Source organism: Indicator indicator, chromosome 7 (genome assembly GCF_027791375.1).
Source record: "Indicator indicator isolate 239-I01 chromosome 7, UM_Iind_1.1, whole genome shotgun sequence".
Taxonomy (NCBI): Eukaryota; Metazoa; Chordata; class Aves; order Piciformes; family Indicatoridae; genus Indicator; species Indicator indicator.
In genome coordinates this window covers 37,542,934-37,564,983 of record NC_072016.1, presented here as the reverse complement: position 1 = coordinate 37,564,983, position 22,050 = coordinate 37,542,934, and the positions used below count along the sequence as shown (strand labels likewise).

The window sequence follows — 22,050 nt, the reverse complement described above, 5'->3', positions numbered from 1 at the left end:
ATACACACACACACCCATACACACACCACACCATACACACACACCCCCCATACACACACCCATACACACACACCCCCATACACACACACACCCATACACACACACCCCCATACACACACCCATACACACACACACACCCCATACACACGCACACCATACACACACACCCCCATACACACACCCATACACACACACACCCACATACACACACACACCATACACACACACCCCCATACACACACCCCATACACACACACACCCCATAGACACGCACACCATACACACACCCCCCCATACACACACCCCATACACACACACACCCACCATACACACACACACCATACACACACACCCCATACACACACCCATACACACACACACCCACCATACACACCACACCATACACACACCCCCCATACACACACCCATACACACACACACCCACCATACACACGCACACCATACACACACCCCCCATACACACCCCATACACACACACACCACCATACACACGCACACCAACACACACCCCCATACACACACCCATACACACACACACCCATACACACACACACCATACACACACCACCCCCATACACACACACCCATACACACACACACCCACATACACACACACCATACACACACACACCCACACACACACACACACACCCATACACACACACCCCATACACACCCCATACACACACACACCCACATACACACGCACACCATACACACACACACCCCATACACACACACCCATACACACACCCCCATACACACACCACCATACACACACACACCCATACACACACACCACACACATACACACACCCACACACACACACACCCCATACACACACACACACACACACCATACACACACACCCCCATACACACACCCATACACACACACACCCTACATAGACACGCACACCATACACACACACCCCCATACACACCCCATACACACACACACCCACCATACACACGCACACCATACACACACACCCCATACACACCCCATACACACACACACCCACCATACACACGCACACCATACACACACACCCCCATACACACCCCATACACACACACACCCACCATACACACGCACACCATACACACACACCCCCATACACACCCCATACACACACACACCCACCATACACACGCACACCATACACACACCCCCCCATACACACCCCATACACACACACACCCACCATACACACGCACACCATACACACACCCCCCATACACACCCCATACACACACACACCCACCATACACACGCACACCATACACACACACCCCCCATACACACCCCATACACACACACACCCTCCATACACACGCACACCATACACACCCCCCCATACACACACCCCATACACACACACACCCCCATACACACGCACACCATACACACACACCCCCATACACACACACCATACACACCACCCACATACACACCACACCATACACACACCCCCATACACACACCCATACACACACACACCACACACACACACACACCCCATACACACACACACCCCCATACACACACACCATACACACACACACCACCATACACACACACCCATACACACACACACCATACACACACACCCCATACACACACACCCATACACACACCCCATACACACACACCCCCCATACACACCCCATAAACACACACACCCTCCATACACACGCACACCATACACACACACCCCATACACACACACCATACACACACACCCCCATACACACACACCCATACACACACACCACACACATACACACACCCCCCATACACACACCCCATACACACACACACCCCCATACACACACACACCATACACACACACCCCCATACACACCCCATACACACACACACCCACCATACACACGCACACCATACACACACACCCCCATACACACACCCATACACACACACACCCCCATACACACACACACACCCATACACACACACCACCCCATACACACACCCCATACACACACACACACCCCATACACACGCACACCATACACACACACCCCCCATACACACCCCATACACACACACACCCTCCATACACACGCACACCATACACACACACCCCCCATACACACACACCATACACACACACACCCTCCATAGACACACACACCATACACACACCACCATACACACACACACCCTCCATAGACACGCACACCATACACACACACACCATACACACACACACCATACACACACACACCCCCATACACACACACCCCCCATACACACACACACCATACACCCCCCCCATACACACACCCCCCCATACACACACACACCATACACACACCCCCCATACACACACCCATACACACACACACCCCCATACACACACACCAACACACACACCATACACACACACCCATACACACACACACCCCCATACACACACACCATACACACACACCCCCATACACACCCCCATACACACACACCCCCATACACACACACACCACACACACACACCCCCCATACACACCCCATACACACACACACCCACCATACACACGCACACCATACACACACACCCCCATACACACCCCATACACACACACACCCACCATACACACGCACACCATACACACACACCCCATACACACCCCATACACACACACACCCACATACACACCACACCATACACACACACCCCCCATACACACACCCATACACACACACACCCCCATACACACCCACACACACACCCCACACACACACCCATACACACACACACCCCCATACACACCACACCATACACACACACACCCCCATACACACCCCAACACACACACACCCCCATACACACGCACACCATACACACACCCCCCATACACACCCCATACACACACACACCCACCATACACACGCACACCATACACACACACCCCCATACACACCCCATACACACACACACCCACCATACACACGCACACCATACACACACCACCCCCATACACACACACACCCCATACACACACACACCCATACACACACACACCCCATACACACACCCATACACACACACACCCACCATACACACCACACCATACACACACACCCCATACACACCCCATACACACACACACCCACCATACACACACACACCAACACACACACCCCCCATACACACCCCAACACACACACACCCCACCAACACACCACACCAACACACACCCCCCCAACACACACCCAACACACACACACCCCCAACACACACACACCATACACACACACCCCCCAACACACCCCAACACACACACACCCCCAACACACCACACCAACACACACACCCCCAACACACCCCAACACACACACACCCCCAACACACACACACCAACACACAACCCCCCAACACACCCCAACACACACACACCCCCAACACACCACACCAACACACACACCCCCCAACACACCCACACACACACACCCCAACACACCCACACCAACACACACCCCCCAACACACCCCAACACACACACACCCCCAACACACCACACCAACACACACCCCCCCAACACACACACCAACACACACCCCACCACACACCACCCCAACACACCCCCCCAACACCCCCCCCACACCACACCCAACACACCCCCACCCACCCCCCCACCCCCCACCCCCAACCCCACCCCCCACACCCCACCCCCCACCCCCCCCCAACACCCCCCCCCCCCCCCCCACCCCCCCACACCCCCCACCCCCCCCCCCCACCCCCACCCACCCCCCCCCCCACACCACCCCCCCCCCCCCACCCCCCCCCCCCACCCAACCCCCCCCCCCCCCCACCCCCACCCCCCCCCCACCCCCCACCCCCCCCCCCCCCCCCCCCCCCCCCCCCCCACCCCCCCCCCCCCCCCCCCCCCCACCCCCCCCCCCCCCCCCCCCACCCCCCCCCCCCCCCCCCCCCCCCCCCCCCCCCCCCCCCCCCCCCCCCCCCCCCCCCCCCCCCCCCCACCCCCCCCCCCCCCCCCCCACCCCCCCCCCCCCCCCCCCCCCCCCCCCCCCCCCCCCCCCCCCCCCCCCCCCCCCCCCCCCCCCCCCCCCCCCCCCCCCCCCCCCCCCCCCCCCCCCCCCCCCCCCCCCCCCCCCCCCCCCCCCCCCCCCCCCCCCCCCCCCCCCCCCCCCCCCCCCCCCCCCCCCCCCCCCCCCCCCCCCCCCCCCCCCCCCCCCCCCACCCCCCCCCCCCCCCCCCCCCCCCCCCCCCCCCCCCCCCCCCCCCCCCCCCCCCCCCCCCCCCCCCCCCCCCCCCCCCCCCCCCCCCCCCCCCCCCCCCCCCCCCCCCCCCCCCCCCCCCCCACCCCCCCCCCCCCCCCCCCCCCCCCCCCCCCCCCCCCCCCCCCCCCCCCCCCCCCCCCCCCCCCCCCCCCCCCCCCCCCCCCCCCCCCCCCCACCCCCCCCCCCCCCCCCCCCCCCCCCCCCCCCCCCCCCCCCCCCCCCCCCCCCCCCCCCCCCCCCCCCCCCCCCCCCCCCCCCCCCCCCCCCCCCCCCCCCCCCCCCCCCCCCCCCCCCCCCCCCCCCCCCCCCCCCCCCCCCCCCCACCACCCCCCCCCCCCCACCCACCCCCCCCCCCCCCCCCCCCCCCCCCCACCCCCCCCCCCCCCCCCACCCCCCCCCCCCCCACCCCCCCCCCCCCCACCCCCCCCCCCCACCCCCCCCCCACCCCCCCCCCCCCCCCCCCCCCCCCACCCCCCCCCACCCCCCCCCCCCCCCCCCCCCCACCCCCCCCCCCCCCCACCCCCCCCCCCCCCCCCCACCCCCCCCCCCCCCCCCACCCCCCCCCCCCCCCACCCCCCCCCACCCCCCCCCCCCCAACCCCCCCCCCCCCCCCCCACCCCACCCCCCCCACCCCACCCCCCCCCCCCACCCCCCCCCCACCCCCCCCACCCCCCCCCCCCCCCCCCCCCCCCCCCCCCCCCCCCCCCCCCCCCCCCCCCCCACCCCCCACCCACCCCCACCCCCCCCCACCCCACACACCACCCCCACACCACCCACCACCCCACCCCCCCCCATACTACACACACACACACCATACACACCCCCCATTACACACGCACCATACACACAGATCCCCCCATACTACACACACCATACTACACACCCCCCCCCCATACACACACACCCCACCCCTACTACACACGCACCATACACACACCCCCCCCTATACTACACACACACCCCATACTTACACACACACCAACCACACACATCACACATCACCACATAGACACACCAGAGCAAAACCTTGAGTCACAGCTGCCACAGCAGGGGCAGTAAATGGGGGGCATTGAGCAAGGTCTTCTCCAGTCCAGTGTGAGATCACACTCCCCATGGAGTCACAGAATGGGTTGTGTTGGAAAGCTCATCCAGCTCCAAGCCCCTGCCATGGGCAGGGACACCTCCCACCAGCCCAGCTTACTCAAGGCCTCATCCAGCCTGGACTTCAACACCTCCAAGGAGGAGACAGCCACAGCCTCCCTGGGCAGCCTGTGCCAGTCTCTCCCCACCCTTACTCTCAACAATTTCTTTCTTCTCTCCACTCTCAATCTCCCCTCTTCCAGCTCAGAGCCATTGCCCCTTAGCCTGGCACTCTCAGCCTTTGGGAAAAGCCCCTCCCCAGCTCTCCTGGAGCCCCTTCAGGTACTGGCATGAAATCCTGAACCTGTTCAAGGATTCTGAGTATCTGAATATGAGGAGAAACTTTCATGTGAGGGTGCTGGAGGGCTGGAGCAGGCTGCCCAGAGAGGTTGTGGAGTCTCCTGGTGTGGAGAGCTTCCAACCCCTCCTGGGCATTGTGCTGCTGGGCAAGGTGCTGTGGGTGCCCTGCTGGAGCAGGGGGTTGGGCTGGATGATGTCCAGAGGTCCCTTCCAGCACCACCACGCTGGGGCCCTGTGATGAGCCAGGCAGGTGCAGTCTAAAACAAACAGCCCTGTGCTGGTGCTTGGAGACTCTACAAACAAAAAAATGACTTTTTGACCTCTGTCAAGTTGGTGGCTTAAATTTCTAAATTAACAGTCTGCTGATCTCCTGAGGTCCTTTCCAGCCCCGGCCGTGCTGGGACTCTGATCTGCCAGCAGGAAGCAGAGCTGGGTCTTTATATGGCTTAGGTCAGGAGAAGAGCAGTAGGTGGTGGGGATGTCTGGCAAGGCAGTGCCTTGCAGTGAGCTGGAGGTGTCTCTAAGGGCAGCCTTTTATCTAGACCTTCATCCCACCTTCAGAGACATGCCTGAAGCTGGAGCACATCAGCCCCACTCCCAAAAGCAGCTCCAGAGTGACATCCTAGCCCTGAAGGGAAACCAAAACCCTGTGGTGAACGAGCATAGGAATTGTGGCCAGCAGGGCCACTCCCCAGGCCCTGAGGAAGAGTTTCCTTCCCAGGCTGATCCTGGGATTCCCCCACAGCCCAGCCCCGGGCCTCTGGTGCATGGGGACAGCTGCTGCAGCCTGACACCTGACCCACTCCAGCTCCCTGCACCCTGCAGTGCTGACTCCAAACACCCAATGTTACCTAGCCTGGACCTGGAGGCTCCTCCAGCCTGCAGATTTATCTTCTGCATCTGGAGCTGACATGGGAGGGGAAGGCAAGTGTGGGGCCAGCCAAGTGGAGGAACAAATTGACATCATAGCCAAAAATAGTCCCCCTGGAAAGACATCCCAGACATCTCTGCATGGAGCCATGATGCCAACAGAAACCCACACAACCCCAGCATGGTGGGGCTGGAAGGGACCTCTGGGCATCACCCAGCCCAACCCCCTGCTCCAGCAGGGCACCCACAGCAGCTTGCCCAGCAGCACAATGCCCAGGGGGAGTTGGAAGCTCTCCACACCAGGAGACTCCACAACCTCTCTGGGCAGCCTGCTCCAGCCCTCCAGCACCCTCACACCAAACAACTTTCTCCTCCTGCTCAGCTCCAACCTCCTGCCTTCCACTTTCTGCCCCTTGCCCCTTAGAATCATAGAATCAAGAAGGTTGGAAGAGACCTCAAAGATCATCGAGTCCAACCTGTCACCCTACACCTCATGACTGTCTAAACCATGGCACCAAGTGCCACGTCCAATCCCCTCTTGAACACCTCCAGGGATGGTGACTCCACCACCTCCCTGGGCAGCACATTCCAATGGCCAACCACTCTCTCTGTGAAGAACTTTCTCCTCACCTCCAGCCTAAACCTCCCCTGGCACAGCTTGAGACTGTGTCCTCTTGTTCTGGTGCTGGTTGCCTGGGAGAAGAGACCAACCCCCTCCTGGCTACAACCTCCCTGCAGGTAGTTGTAGACAGCAATGAGGTCTGCCCTGAGCCTCCTCTTCTCCAGGCTAAACACCCCCAGCTCCCTCAGCCTCTCCTCACAGGGCTGTGCTCCAGACCCCTCCCCAGCCTCGTCGCCCTTCTCTGGACATGCTCCAGCAATTCAACATCTTTCCTAAACTGAGGGGCCCAGAACTGGACACAGTACTCAAGGTGTACTTGGCCTGGCCCTGGGCACCACTCAGCAGAGTCTGGCCCCAGCCTCTTGCCCCCTCCCCACAGCTCCTTTAGCTCTTGCTGAGCATTGCTCAGCTGCCCTCTGGGGCTGCTCTTCTGCAGGCTCTCAGCCCCAGGGCTCTCAGCCTTTGCTCCTCCCAGAGCTGCTCCAGGCCCCTCAGCAGCTTTGCAGCCTGCCCTGCATTCTCTCCAGCACTTCCCTGTCTCTGGAACTGGGGAGCCCAGAACTGGAACCAGGATTCCAGATGTAGCCTGACCAGGGCAGAGAAAAAGAGAAGAACCTCCCTGAACCTGCTGGCCACACTCTTCTTAAAGCAACCCTCTAGACACCACTGCTGTTCTGTGAGGCTGTTATCTGCTTCAGAGTTTGTTTTCTTCCCAGCATCTCATAGAGTCATAAAATTGTTTCACTTGGAAGAGGCATCCAGGCCAACACCAACCCACCCCCACCATGGTCACCCAACCATGGCCCCAAGTGCCATGGCCACACCTTGCTGCAACACCTCCAGCCATGGGGACTCCACCACCTCCCTGGGCAGCCTCTGCCAATCCCTCACCACTCTTGCACCAAAGAAATTTTTCTTCCTCTGTTCCAACCTAACCCTCCCCTGGTACAATTTCAGGCCAGTTCCTCTCCTTTTGTCACCTGAGTCTAGGGAGCAGAGCCCAACCCCCAGCTGGCTGCAGCCTCCTCTCAGGAGCTGTAGAGAGCAATGAGGTCTCCCTCAGCCTCCTCTTCTCCACCCCAACCCCCCCAGCTCCCTCAGCTGCTCCTCCCTCCCCAGCCCTCTTCTCCAGACCCTTCCCCAGCTCTCTTGCCCTTCTCTGCACCTGCTCCAGCCCTCAGTGTCCTTCTGGCACTCAGGGCCCAGAGCTGAAGCCAGCACTCAAGCTGTGGCCTCCCCAGTGCCCAGCACAGGGCACAAGCCCTGCCCTGCTCCTGCTGCCCACACCATTGCTGCTCCAGGCCAGGCTGCTGCTGCCCTTCTTGCCCACCTGGGCACTGCTGCCTCAGCTCCAGCTGCTGCCACCCAGCACCCCCAGGGCCTTTTGTGCTGGGCACTTTCCAGCCCCTCTTCCCCCAACCTGGAGCCTTCCTGGGGTTGCTGTGACCCAAGGGCAGGACCCAGCCCTTGGCCTTGTTATCCTCATCCCACTGTCCTCATCCCCTGGATCCAGCCTGGCCAGGTCTCTTTGCACAGCCTCCCTGCCCCCCAGCAGATCCGCACTGCCACCCAGTTCTGTGTCATCTGCAGAACCCTGGGGAAGGGAAGATGTGAAGTTCTGGTTTGGGGAGACTTTTTTGGTTTCTTGAATTTTGTTGTGGCTGCAGATGGAACTTTTTAGCCAGGGAATATTCCCCAGGCAGAGGATCACCTAGCCAAGTGCTGCCCCCATCAGGGCTGTGCCTGCTGGGGTCCTTCTGCTTTGGAACCCATGAAAAACGGAATTGGTGGGGTGCTGGGCCGAGGCAGAATGGGGACCAGTGCTGTCTGGCATGGTGATGTGAAAGCAGGCTGTAGCTGCAGGGGTATTTTCACATCCCTTAAGTTAATATTTTACTCAGTGCCTTCAGAAGGTACCCAGTACTGCTGTGGTTTCCTCCTGCTCCATCACACAGCTCTATAAAAGATGCTCGTGAGTGGATTTGTTGCTAGCTGAGGAGAGCTCCGAGGGCCCAGCAGAAGGCTGGGGACAGATTTCTGAGCAGGATCTCTTGTGCCAGGCCAAGGGGGGATGGTTTGAACTGTAAGAGGGAGCTGGAGAGTGGAGAGAAGGAGAAATGTTTGAGGCTGAGGGTGGGGAGAGCCTGGCCCAGGCTGCCCAGAGAGGTGGGAGCTGCCCCATGGCTGGCAGCAGTGCAGGTCAGGGTGTTTGGGGCTGTGAGCAACCTGCTCTGGCTGGGGATGTCCCTGCTGGCTGCAGGGGCTGGGCTGGGGGAGCTTTAAAGGTCTTTTCCAAAGTCTGTGGTGGTGTGCAGCCAGAAGTACCAAAGCAGTTCCACATTCAGGTGCAGTCAAGCAGCTGAATTCCCATTTTTCATTCCCGTATTTGGTTCATACCTCACATGTAACATAGGACATGGGTGAGGGGAGACCTTAGAGCAGCCTTCCAGTACCTGAAGGGAGCTACAGGAGAGCTGGGGGGGACTTTTGACACAGGCATGGAGTAACGGGATGAGGAGTGATGGCTTCACACTGTCAGAAGCTGGGTTTAGATCGGACATTAGGGAGAAATTCTTCCCCATGAGGGTGGTGAGGCACTGGAACAGGTTGCCCAGAGAAGCTGTGGAGGCTGCAAGCCTGGAAGTGTTCAGAGGCAGGCTGGGTGGGGCCTTGAGCAGCCTGGTCATGAGCAAGTCAAGGGGGTTGAGACTAGATGGTCCCTTCCAACGAAACCAGGCTAGGATTCTGTGGTTTTCTGCATGGTGTAGATGACACTTCTGGAGGAGAAGTTCATGAAGTCTGGCCCACCTGCCCCTTTAGGCAGTCTTTCCTCCATATCTAGTCCCTGGGAGGAAGAGGGAGAGTGCTTGTAGAGCCCTGAATGTCAGTGGATCCTCTTCAGACTTTACCAGGATGGTGAGTTTAGGTTCTGAAATGAATGCCTAGCCAGCAATCTTGTCAGGTGGTCAGATGGAAGGAGGACTGCCGTGGCTTCCCTCTGGTGTGAGGGAGGAGATGGTATGGATGTTGGGATGGTAGGAGAATTCCTTCAAGCACATCTGGAAAGCCAAGGTTGGGGTTAGTCATAGCAGATTTGATATGGAGCACCCAGAGCAGGGGAGGCCTCTCCCCCTTAGCTGTGTGCTGCTTGCTGGGATGAAGTCCACAGCCCATGAGGAGTGGGGACAGTTGGTTCCTCCCCTGCTGCTGTGGATTTAGCTCTGATTTTCTCATTTGGCACCAACAGGCTCTACAGGACCTTCAAGGACAGCAAGTACCTGTACATGTTGATGGAAGCCTGTCTGGGTGGAGAGCTCTGGACAATTCTCAGGGACAGGTGAGTTGGAAGAAACTTTTATTCTACAAAGGGGAATCTTTGCTAAGATGCATCCAGATAACCAAAGGTCTTGATCCTTCCTGGGCAAGATCTGGACATGAAATGTTTGATGTAGCTTCTCCCTGAAGGTGAGGAGCTCTATTTATTCCTGGGCAGGTGTTTAGAGACAAAGTGGGTCCAAAATAAGGACTGACACAGGTGGTATCCAGTGTGCACCAAGTTTGGTGTCAGTGGAGACTTGTCCAGAGCCTCTCTGAGAAGATACAGAAGACAGGCATGGAACAGATTGCATCCAGGACTAGTCTTGGACTGCCCTTTCCCCTTGTCTTCATCTCTAGAGGGAGCCCCTGCACAGCCAGCCCGGGACTGGGTTTGGATTTGGTAACTGATTTACAGCACAGAATGGGTTGGGGTGGAAGGGAACTCAAAGCTCATCCAGCTCCAAGCCCCTGCCATGGGCAGGGACACCTCCCACCAGCCCAAGCTGCTCAAGGCCTCATCCAGCCTGGCTTTGAGCACCTCCAGGGAGGAGGCAGCCACAGCCTTCCTGGGCAACCTGTGCCAGCATCTCCCTACCCTCATAGTGAAGAATTTCTTCCTAATCCTTAATCTAATTTAAGGAACAACTTTCTGCAACCACAGAACTCCTGGCTGTGCCCACAATGCCATTTTCCAGGCTTGGAGCCTGGCTGGAGGCTGAGGCACCTGATGGACAAATGTGCGGCTGTGGTAAGGGGGACAGAGTGGGCACCACTCTGAATGAGCCTGCAGGATGGGTCACTGGGATGTCTAGTGGCTGTCTAGGTTATGCACTCTGGAGAGGATATCTACAGATATTTAGACTGGAGAGAAGGAGAAATGTTTGAGGCTGGGGGTGGGGAGAGCCTGGCCCAGGCTGCCCAGAGAGGTGGGAGCTGCCCCATGGCTGGCAGCAGTGCAGGTCAGGGTGTTTGGGGCTGTGAGCAACCTGCCCTGGGTGGGGATGTCCCTGCTGGCTACAGGGGGCTGGGCTGGGGGAGCTTTAAAGCTCCCTTCTGACCTAAAGCAGTCTGGGATTCCAGGACAGGGCCATCCCAGTGGGGCACCTTCTGGCATTGCAACCATTGGCAAATCTGGACCTACAACCAATTCCCTGAGGTTCATGATGGCATTAGTGAGAGTCACAGCTGTGAAGAAAATCCATGGGAAGGTCATTTTCCAGGTTCAAAAATGCAGATTTCTTCCACACCACCTGGAAAATGACCATTTCCCATCCCAGACAAAGACCTGCTGCTTTCAGCTCAGCTTTGTAACACCCACCAGTGGCCAGGAGGAGATGAGATAAGCAATGTCCCTTGGCATTAATGTGTGTGACACAGTCAGGTGTGACAGCCACGAGCAAGAGCTGGGGCTGTTCACCCTGGAGGACAGAAAGCCCCAGAGGGAGACCTCAGAGCAGCCTTCCAGAACCTTGAAGGGGCTCCAGGAGAGCTGGGGAGGGACATTGGACAAGGGCTGGGAGTGCCAGACTGAGGGACAATGGCTTTGAGCTGGGAGAGGGGAGAGTGAGAGAGGAGAGGTGAGAGTGAGGGTGGGGAGAGACTGGCACAGGCTGTCCAGGGAGGCTGTGGCTGCCTCCTCCCTGGAGGTGTCCAGGCTGGATGAAGTCTTGAGCAAGCTGGGCTGGTGGGAGGTGTCCCTGCCCATGGCAGGGAGTTGGAACTGGATGGTCTTTGAGGTCCCTTCCAACCCAACCTATTCTGTGATTCATCCACTCACCAAAGTGGGAAAGAGGAGGGTGCCAGGAGCTCACCCTGCCAGCAGCACAGAGCAGAAGTGCCATGAGGAAAAGCAGCTCAGCAAGGGAGCTGAAGGCCTGGTCAGCCTGAGGGCACAGCAGAGGTGCTGCTGGAATTTCCTGCAGCCTTTGAGCTTGGCTGGGGGTGGATTTCAGTGGTGCAGGTGGGACCTGCATGTGCTGCATCTGCAGGCCAGGGAGTGGTGTGGAGAGTCACCTCTGACTGTGTGATGGGCTGGCAGGTGCAACACAGCTGAATTCCACCTGGAGAATGAAAGAACAGCTTTGGCAGGTTGGTCAGAAAGGAAAGGTTCAGCTAGTTTTTAATTCCTTAGAATGCAATTTGTGTAGCTCATGAAATCATGGAATTGTTTCACATCGTGGAGTCCAACACAGCACTGCCAGGGCACCACCAAACCACAGCCCTCAGCACCACAGCTGCACAGCTTCGAAATCCCTCCAGGGATGGGGACTCCACCACTGCCCTGAGCAGCCTGAGCCAGAGCCTGACAACCCTTTCAGTGAAGAAATACTTTCTCAGCTCCAACCTAACCCTCCCCTGGGGCAACTTGAGGCCATTTCTCATCCTGTCACTCGTTCCTAGGGAGCAGAGCCCAACCCCCAGCTGGCTGCAGCCTCCTCTCAGGAGCTGTAGAGAGCAATGAGGTCTCCCTCAGCCTCCTCTTCTCCACCCCAACCCCCCCAGCTCCCTCAGCTGTTCCTCCCCAGCCCTTTTCTCCAGACCCTGTGCCTTTTTCTCCCCTTTCCTAGCAGTGTCCTGTCCCTGCACCATGAAAACCCGGGCAAAGTGTGCAGCTGCTGGGTTGGGTTTCTCCTCACCTCTTGAGTTCTCCCTCGTGGCTCTGCTGCCACCTAGCTCAGAGAGAAGCTCCTGAGCCAACCAGCTCCTACCACCTCCCTGTCTGCTTCTGCAAACAGATCTGAAATCCAGAAGAAGTTCACCTTGTGCTGAATTCCCACATAATCCTTCAAGTGCCAGCCACTGGAATTTCTCCTGCACCCCCAGGGCCTTCTCTGCTGGGCAGTTTCCAGCCACTCTGCCCCAGACACGGAGCCTTCATAGGGTTGTTGTGACAGGCTGGGGCAGAGGGGCTGGAAAGTGCACAGCAGAAAAGGCCCTGGGGGTGCTGGGTGGCAGCAGCTGGAGAGGAGGCAGCAGTGCCCAGGTGGGCAAGAAGGGCAGCAGCAGCCTGGCCTGGAGCAGCAATGGTGTGGGCAGCAGGAGCAGGGCAGGGCTTGTGCCCTGTGCTGGGCACTGGGGAGGCCACAGCTTGAGTGCTGGCTTCAGCTCTGGGCCCTGAGTGCCAGAAGGACACTGAGGGCTGGAGCAGGTGCAGAGAAGGGCAAGAGAGCTGGGGAAGGGTCTGGAGAAGAGGGCTGGGGAGGGAGGAGCAGCTGAGGGAGCTGGGGGGAGTTGGGGTGGAGAAGAGGAGTGTGTCAGTGTGAGCTGAAATTCCGCCCCCCCCCCCCCCAAAACTAGCCAGTCTAGCTCAATCTGGAAGCAAATGAGAGCTGTATTTACAAGCAGATCTACAATCTATGATGAAATACAATGAATATGTACAAATATACAAAATTCACAACATTTACAAATATATACAATCAACAGAAAAAGCACAGCCAAGCTCCCTTTGCTTCCCCCCAAAGGGGACCTTTACCAAGGGGCCTCTCTCCCAGGGGCTTCCCCCCACCCCAGCCCCGCTGGCAGAAAGCAGAGTTAGCTAAAGCAGAAAGTTGTCAACTTAGCTCACCAAGGTCAGTGTGTTATCTTCAGCCAGAAGAGAAGAAGAAACAGCATCCAGACAGCCCAGCAACTGCCCCCACTGCAGAATGCAGAGTGCCTACTTTGTTTTGGGTAATAGTTCTTAAACATTTCTATCTATCCAATGGAAGTGTTTAGAACAATCACTATTTTGCTTTCTGACACCCAATAGTGACTTATTTACACTCTTTCACTTTCTCTGTTCTGAACTTTGCAAGGAAAAATTAAAAAGACAGTTTCAAACCATCACAAGGAGGCTGAGGGAGACCTCATTGCTCTCTACAGCTCCCTGAGAGGAGGCTGCAGCCAGCTGGGGGTTGGGCTCTGCTCCCTGGTCTCAGGTGACAGAAGGAGAGGAAATGTCCTGAAATTGTGCCAGGGGAGGGTTAGGTTGAAGAGGAGGAGAAATCTCTTTGGTGCAAGAGTGGTCAGGGACTGACAGAGGCTGCCCAGGGAGGTGGTGGAGTCCCCATGGCTGGAGGTGTTGCAGCAAGGTGTGGCCATGGCACTTGGGGCCATGGTTTGGTGGGGGTGGGTTGGTGTTGGACTGGAGGAGCTTGGAGGCCTCTTCCAAGTGAAACAATTCTATGACTCTATTAGGTGCTGGGAAGAAAACAAATTTGTGAGGCAGAGAACATCCTCACAGAACAGCAGTGAAGCAGCTGAAGCAATTCCATGATGCTATGATTCTGTTAGTTCATGTTCTTGGCCTCCACAGCTCCAAGCAGGTTTAGCATCCAAAAGTGAAAGATTATAATAAAAAACCCCCCTCAGCCTTACTTTTGGTTAATTTTGGCAACCCAAACCTAACTATTTTCATCTTAAACAGATCAGAACATTTTAAAAGCAGATGTCTGCTGTGGGGGTGGACTGAAGGCAAAGTTTCTGAGGTCAAATGGCACTGAAATGCCTCCCTGGGTCACCTGCTTCTCTCTGGAATTTCTCCCCCTTGTGCAGAGGCTCCTTTGAGGACTCCACCACCAGGTTCTACACAGCGTGTGTGGTGGAAGCCTTCGCCTACCTGCATTCCAAAGGGATCATCTACAGAGACCTCAAGCCAGAAAACCTCATTCTGGATCACCGAGGTTATGCCAAGCTGGTGAGTGCCTGCAGCAGCTGCCTTGGCCTCCTCACTGCTGGCGGGCAGTAGAGTAGAGGGTTAGCCAGATGTGGCCTCAGCTGGACAGAGTAGAGGGGGAGAAGAACCTTCTTTGACCTGCTGCCCATGCAGGGCACAGGTGGCCCCTAGGGCACCCAGCACTCCATTGGCTTCCAGGCCATGAGGGCACCTTGCTGGCTCATGGGGAACCTTGTCCCCCAGCACTCCCAGCTCCTTCTCCATGGAGCTGCTTCCCAGCAGGTCCCCCCTCCCCTGTGCTGCTGCAGGAGGTTGTTCCTCCCCAGGGGCAGGACCCTACCCTTGCCCTTGGTGAGCTCCATGAGGCTCCCTCTGCCCAGCTCTGCAGCCTGCCCAGGTCTGGCTGGATTGGCAGCACAGCCTGAGGGCTGTCAGCCTCTGCTCCAGTGCTGTGCCATCAGCAGACTGGGGGAGGTCAGGTCACTGCTGAAGGTGTTTAACAGGACTGGAACCTGGTCCTCATCCTCTGGGGAACTGCACAGTCTCCAAACCTGCAAACAGAGTCTGCCACTGTGGGAACAGGCCAGGATGCTTTACTGAGAACATCCCCTCCTTTCTGTTTTGCTTCGCTTCCAGAAGGGCTGAGCCCAGGGCTGACATTCCCTCTCCTGCTCTGCCCTGGATGCTACCCTCTGCTCCTTTCCACAGGTCGATTTTGGCTTTGCAAAGAAAATAGGATTTGGAAAGAAAACATGGACTTTTTGTGGGACCCCGGAGTATGTGGCCCCTGAGATCATCCTGAACAAAGGTCATGAGATTTCAGCAGACTACTGGTCATTGGGAATCCTAATGTATGAGCTGCTGACTGGCAGGTATGGGCATCAGGGCTCTCACAGCTGCCACAATGAGATCCCACTGTTTCTGCTGTTGTCACCCTGATTAGCAGATGGGAAGGTCCAGGGCTGGTGGCTGCTGCAGCAGCTCAGCTCTCTGCTAATGAACCCAGGCATGAGCTTGTGCCAGTTGAGATTACAGCTGCCATGTGGACCTCTCAAAGGCCAAGATGTGAGCAAGCTCTTTAGGAGTGGTTTTTGCAGTGCTGTGGCCAGCTCTGGGGCATCCTGCACAAGAAGCACATGGAGCTGCTGGAGCAGGTCTGGAGGAGGCCACAGAGATGATCAGGGGCTGGAGAACTCCTACCATGGGGCCAGGTTGGGAGGGTTGGGGCTGTGCAGCCTGGAGAAGAGAAGGCTCCAGGGAGACCTCAGAGCTGCATCTCAATATCTGCAGGGGACCCCCAGGCAGGCTGGGGAGGGACTGTTCAGAAGGGTTTTGGGAATAGGACAAGGGACAGGGATTTGGAACTGGAGCAGGGCAGAGTTAGGTTGGACATCAGGAGGGAGTTCTGCACAGTGAGGCTGGGGAGAGAGACTGGCACAGGCTGCCCAGGGAGGGGGTTGAGGCTCCATGCCTGGAGACATTCAGGATCAGCCTGGCTGTGTCCCTGGGCAGCCTGCTGTAGCTGGAGGTGTCCCTGCTGCCTGCAGGGGGTTGGCCAAGATGCCCTCTGAGGCTCCCTTCCAGCCCTGTGCCCTCTGTGACTCTGTGAAATGGCACCAAACATTCCTGGCCCTGATTGAGCTGAACATGGTGGTGAAAAGGAAAGTGTCTGGAATTAAACTGGGATGGGGAGGTGCAGTGATGGGCAGAGAAGGAGGAGGTGGACTGACGCTGTAGAGCATTGGAGTCCCTATATCCATCCCTACCCTTGTTTAGTTTTGGATGGATCTATCACTGCTGTTGTTGGCAGCCAGTGGCTTCCTGGCACCTCCTCACCTCATTCCCCAACACTCATTCCAAGGACACAGGAGGTGGAGAAGGAGTCATCACCTCAACTTTCTGATCCTTTAGGGCTGAAGGGGCCGAGAGGCCCAAGCCCTTGCATGTCAAAGCAATAGAAACCTGCTTAATCCCCCCTGAGAGCCTGTCCCAACAGCACACACAGCATCTGCTGCCCCAAGCTTTGCTCCTCAGGCTGCTGGGACATGTTGTGGACAGAAGAGGTTCACCATGTGCTGCTCTGGGAATCTTGGCTCTTTGGTACCTCCCTGAAGCCCAGACAGTTCTCAGAGGGCCTTGGCTAAGAACTGGCTAAACTCAAGTGTTGTGTTCAGCTCTGGGCCCTCACTGCAGGAAGGACATTGAGGGGCTGGAGCCTGTCCAGCACAGGGCAGGGAGGCTGGAGAAGGGCCTGGAGCCCCTGGGCTAGAGGAGGGGCTGAGGGAGCTGGCGGTGTTCAGGCTGGAGAAGAGGAGGCTGAGGGGAGACCTCCTTGCTCTCTCTGCTCCTTGGTGGCAAGGGACAGGACCAAAGGAAATGGTTTCAAGCTGCGTAAGAGGAGGCTCAGACTGGAGCTCAGGCAATATTTCTGCACTGGAGGGGCTCTCAGACATTGCCCAGGGCAGTGCTGGAGTTTCCATTCCTGGGGGTGGAGCTGGTGCTTAGGGTCATGGTTTAGTGTTGACCCTGCAGTGCTGGGTCAGGGGCTGGACTGGATGAGCCTGGGAGCTGTTTTCCAACTGGATGTGTTCTGTGATCAGAGGAGGCAGAGCATTGCTGGCTGTCCTCCACCTCCTCTCATCTCAGTTCTGCTCTGGGATTTTGAGTTAATGCTGTTTTCCAAGACAAAGCTTATAATCTCGCTCCTTTTTCCTGTCCCCTCTGAAGTCCCCCTTTCTCAGGCCCAGACCCCATGAAGACCTACAACATCATCCTGAGAGGAATAGACATGATTGAATTTCCAAAGAAGATTGCCAAAAATGCTGCTAATCTAATCAAAAAACTATGCAGGTAAGTGCAGAGGACACCACAGCCTCAGTCTCACTTGCACAGGAGGTTGGGCCTGCATGATCTTCAAGGTCTCTTCCAGCCAAAACAATTCCATGATTCTATGAAATCAATTGTTCAGCAGGATCAAGAAAGTAACCACTTTGTCCCTCGTTTTTGTAGGGACAATCCATCAGAAAGATTAGGGAACTTGAAAAATGGAGTGAAAGACATCCAAAAGCACAAGTAAGTGTCTGCTCCTCCATTTCCCTTCCCCAGCACGCTGCTCTCTACTCAGGATCTCATCTCATCCTCTCTTTTGCTCTGATGGGAGGAGTTTCAGTGATGTCTCCCAAGTTTTCACTTTCACTGCTGGAAAGGGATAAGAAAAAGTTGGAGGCCCACAGCAGGAACCTTAACCCTCTCTCATCCATCACTGTTGGTCCTCCTCCCATCCCTAAAGCAACAGAAAGGGGCTGGATGGACATTTTTAGTTGGATGGGCTCAGAGCTCATCCAACCACCTCAGCTGCTGTAGTCTGAAAAAACCTGAGGTGTCCAAACTAGGAGGAGGGCATCCCTTAGCTCTCCCTCTCCCAGGAGGAAAGGGAATCCCTTAGCTCCCTCTCTCCCAGGAAGAAAGGGCATTAAGGGTCTCAAATGGGAGGGAGTGACCCTCTAGCAAGCAAAGGGCAACTGCCAGGACACCTGTAGTCAGGAAAGGTGACCCTGGGAGCTTCCAGCTTTTGTGCTGGTGCCATGACACCACCACTGGGTTGCTACACAACCAGTTTCAGTCCCAAGCACACAGATCCTGAGGGTGACAGGAGGCCTCATGAAGGCTGGTTGGAGAGCTTGAAGAGCCTGGCTGCAGGAGCTGAAGCCCTCTGAATGAAGAATTCTTACCCTGTGTCTGTCTCTTTCTTCATTCCCTGCCAGATGGTTTGAAGGCTTTAACTGGGAAGGGTTACGCAAAGGGACACTGACACCTCCCATCATACCAAGTGTGAGTTCTACTTATCTGCTCCTCCATGGCCAGTGGGGTTCTTCTGCATGACTGTTGTGAGCTCCAGAACTAGCACACTGGAGGCCAGTGGGGACACTGGGCTTTATTTCTTCTGAAGGTGCTTGGAAAAATCACATTAGAGACCATGCTGGGTGTGTGAGCAGTCTGTGCCAGGAGAAGGGGCTCTGGGGGGGCATAACCAGTGAGGTCACAGCTAGAGCACTGTGTCCAGTTCTGGGCTTCCCAGTTCCAGAGACAGGGAAGTGCTGGAGAGAGTGCAGGGCAGGCTGCAAAGCTGCTGAGGGGCCTGGAGCAGCTGTGTGAGGAGCAAAGGCTGAGAGCCCTGGGGCTGAGAGCCTGCAGAAGAGCAGCCCCAGAGGGCAGCTGAGCAATGCTCAGCAAGAGCTAAAGGAGCTGTGGGCAGGGGGCAAGAGGCTGGGGCCAGGCTCTGCTGAGTGGTGCCCAGGGCCAGGCCAAGGGGCAAGGGGCAGAAAGTGGAAGGCAGGAGGTTGGAGCTGAGCAGGAGGAGAAAGTTGTTTGGTATGAGGGTGCTGGAGGGCTGGAGCAGGCTGCCCAGAGAGGTTGTGGAGTCTCCTGGTGTGGAGAGCTTCTGGAGTCTCCTGGTGTGGAGAGCTTCCAACCCCCCCTGGGCATTGTGCTCCTGGGCAAGCTGCTGTGGGTGCCCTGCTGGAGCAGGGGGTTGGGCTGGGTGATCTCAGAGATCCCTTCTTGGGGTCTCCTGATGCTATGATTCAGTTTTCCTGTGATGAAAGGCTCCTCAGAGCAGGAGATCCAGGCAGGATCACTCACTGCTACATAGTCTTCTCTCCCTCACCTTGTTTCTTCACCTACTTTTCACATGCCAGCAGGGAGCTGCCACTTTCACCCTTTCCCTCAGATGTTTCCTCTTTCTTTCTCCTTTCTTCTTACTTCTTTTGACAAGGCAAGTGGGATTTGCCTGCCATCTCCCTTTTCTTCTGCATGAACCTTTCCCTCTGTTTCCCCTTTTGTGTTGTCACCCTTTCCCCCGCTGCCCCCCGCCCCCTGCCCATGCAGGACATGAAAAGCCCTTGGTTTGTGTTTAACTGGGAGCAGAGGTGGGGGACAGCTCCACTCATCCTCCTTTGGAGCCCAGCTCCTCCTTTGATGTCTTTGTGAGCTCTGTCCCCACAAAGCCCTCTGCAGAGGGAAACCAAACAGGATTAGCTGACCGAAATTACCTTGGCCCCTTCTGTCCTGCAGCCTTCCCTCCCTGTCTCAGCTTAATCCCTTTCTTTCCCTGCCTCCTGCCGCTGATCACCCCATCATGACATCAGCAGTCTTGTTTCACTGCACCCCCTTGCTCCATCCATCCGGGGTCCTGCAGCTCCTGCAGCAGCAGGCAGGGCTCAGGGGCTCAATCTGAAACCCCAGAGGTTTTGTCAGCTGCTGTGAAAGAGCAAGAGGGGTTTGCAGCCCCACGGGTCTGCAGGAGTTGCTAGCAGAGAGTGGAAAAGTGCAGGATTTTGGCAGCCCTAAAGCAGGGTGTCCAAACCTCTTCTCCATCCAGACTTTTGGTTTCTGTTAAGCTGCTTTTGTTGTGACTGCTAATTTGTCAGCAGCACTTGCTCACCACAGTTCAAGGCAATAAACTACAAGTTTCCTCCTTTCCATCCAGTGTCAGCTCCTGGTTGTCCTGTGCAGGGTGTCAGTGTAGCCTGAACATGCCCACTCTGTTTCTCTAATGGGGTTTGGTGGATTTTGGTTTCACCAAGAGGATTTCCAGAGCTGCTTTTATCCAAGGTATGGAAGGACCTATTGGTGCAGTGCCAGAGCAATGCTGGCAGGGCTGGAAGCCCTCTGCTGGGAGGCCAGGCTGGGAGAGTTGGGCTTGGGCAGCCTGCAGAGGAGAAGGCTCCAGGGAGACCTTCTGGTGGCCTTGCAGTGCTCCAAGGGCCCAGCAGAAAGCTGGGGACAGACTTTTTCTCAGGGCCTCTTGTGCCAGGCCAAGGGGGGATGGTTTGAACTGCAAGAGGAAGCTTTAGAGTGGAGAGGAGAAATGTTTGAGGCTGAGGGTGGGGAGAGCCTGGCCCAGGCTGCCCAGAGAGGTGGGAGCTGCCCCATGGCTGGCAGCAGTGCAGGTCAGGGTGTTTGGGGCTGTGAGCAACCTGCTCTGGTTGGGGATGTCCCTGCTGGCTGCAGGGGACTGTGACTCCTGTAACAGTGGGTAGCTGAGCTAGAGAGCCTGGGGGCCTGGACCACCAGAGAAGGGGAGCTGTGGGAAGGTCTCTTGGCATTCAGCAAAAAGTTGTGGATTAAGAACTTTTATTGCCTGCGGTTAGCAATAAATGCTCTTGAATGAGTGAAGCTACACCTGGAGCACTGGGTCCAGTTCTGGGTTCCCCAGCTCCAGAGACAGGGAACTGCTGGAGATAGTCCAGGGCAGGCTGCAAAGCCGCTGAGGGGCCTGGAGCAGCTCTGTGAGGAGCAAAGGCTGAGAGCTCCTCAGAAGAGGAGCAGAAGAGCAGCCCCAGAGGGCATCTGAGCAATGCTCAGCAAGAGCTAAAGGAGCTGTGGGTAAGGGGCAAGAGGCTGGGGCCAGGCTGTGCTGAGTGGTGCCCAGGGCCAAGCCAAGGGGCAAAGGGCAGAAAGTGGAAGGCAGGAGGTTGGAGCTGAGCAGGAGGAGAAAGTTGTTTGGTGTGAGGGTGCTGGAGGCATGGAGCACAGAGAGGCTGTGGAGTCTCCTTTGGAAACTTCCAAAACCCACCTGGATGTGTTACTGTGCAGCATGCTTTAGGTGCCCCTGCTCAGGCAGAGGGGCTTGGATTGGATGCTCTGCAGAGTTCCTTTCCAAGCCCAGCACTCTGTGGTTCTGTGGATGCCCAGGGGTGTGTGGCAGAGCTGCCTGCAGTGGTTCCCTGTGCTGACTCTCTGCTCTCCCCACAGGTGGCATCTCCCACAGACACCAGTAACTTTGACAGCTTCCCTGAGGACAGCGACGAGCCCCCCCCTGACGACAACTCAGGATGGGACATCGATTTTTAG

General features: G+C 57.5%; 1 protein-coding gene across 1 annotated transcript in view; it reads left to right on the top strand.

Moving 5' to 3' along the window:
• The window catches only part of LOC128967828 (cGMP-dependent protein kinase 1), a 27,943-nt gene extending 5,893 nt beyond the window's left edge, over positions 1 to 22,050 (top strand). The window contains exons 2-8 of the mRNA XM_054382069.1: positions 10,468 to 10,557; positions 15,075 to 15,216; positions 15,904 to 16,067; positions 17,923 to 18,045; positions 18,205 to 18,267; positions 18,960 to 19,026; positions 21,952 to 22,050. Coding sequence (XP_054238044.1) covers positions 10,468 to 10,557; positions 15,075 to 15,216; positions 15,904 to 16,067; positions 17,923 to 18,045; positions 18,205 to 18,267; positions 18,960 to 19,026; positions 21,952 to 22,050 — 748 coding nt within the window. The remainder of the gene's footprint in view (positions 1 to 10,467; positions 10,558 to 15,074; positions 15,217 to 15,903; positions 16,068 to 17,922; positions 18,046 to 18,204; positions 18,268 to 18,959; positions 19,027 to 21,951) is intronic.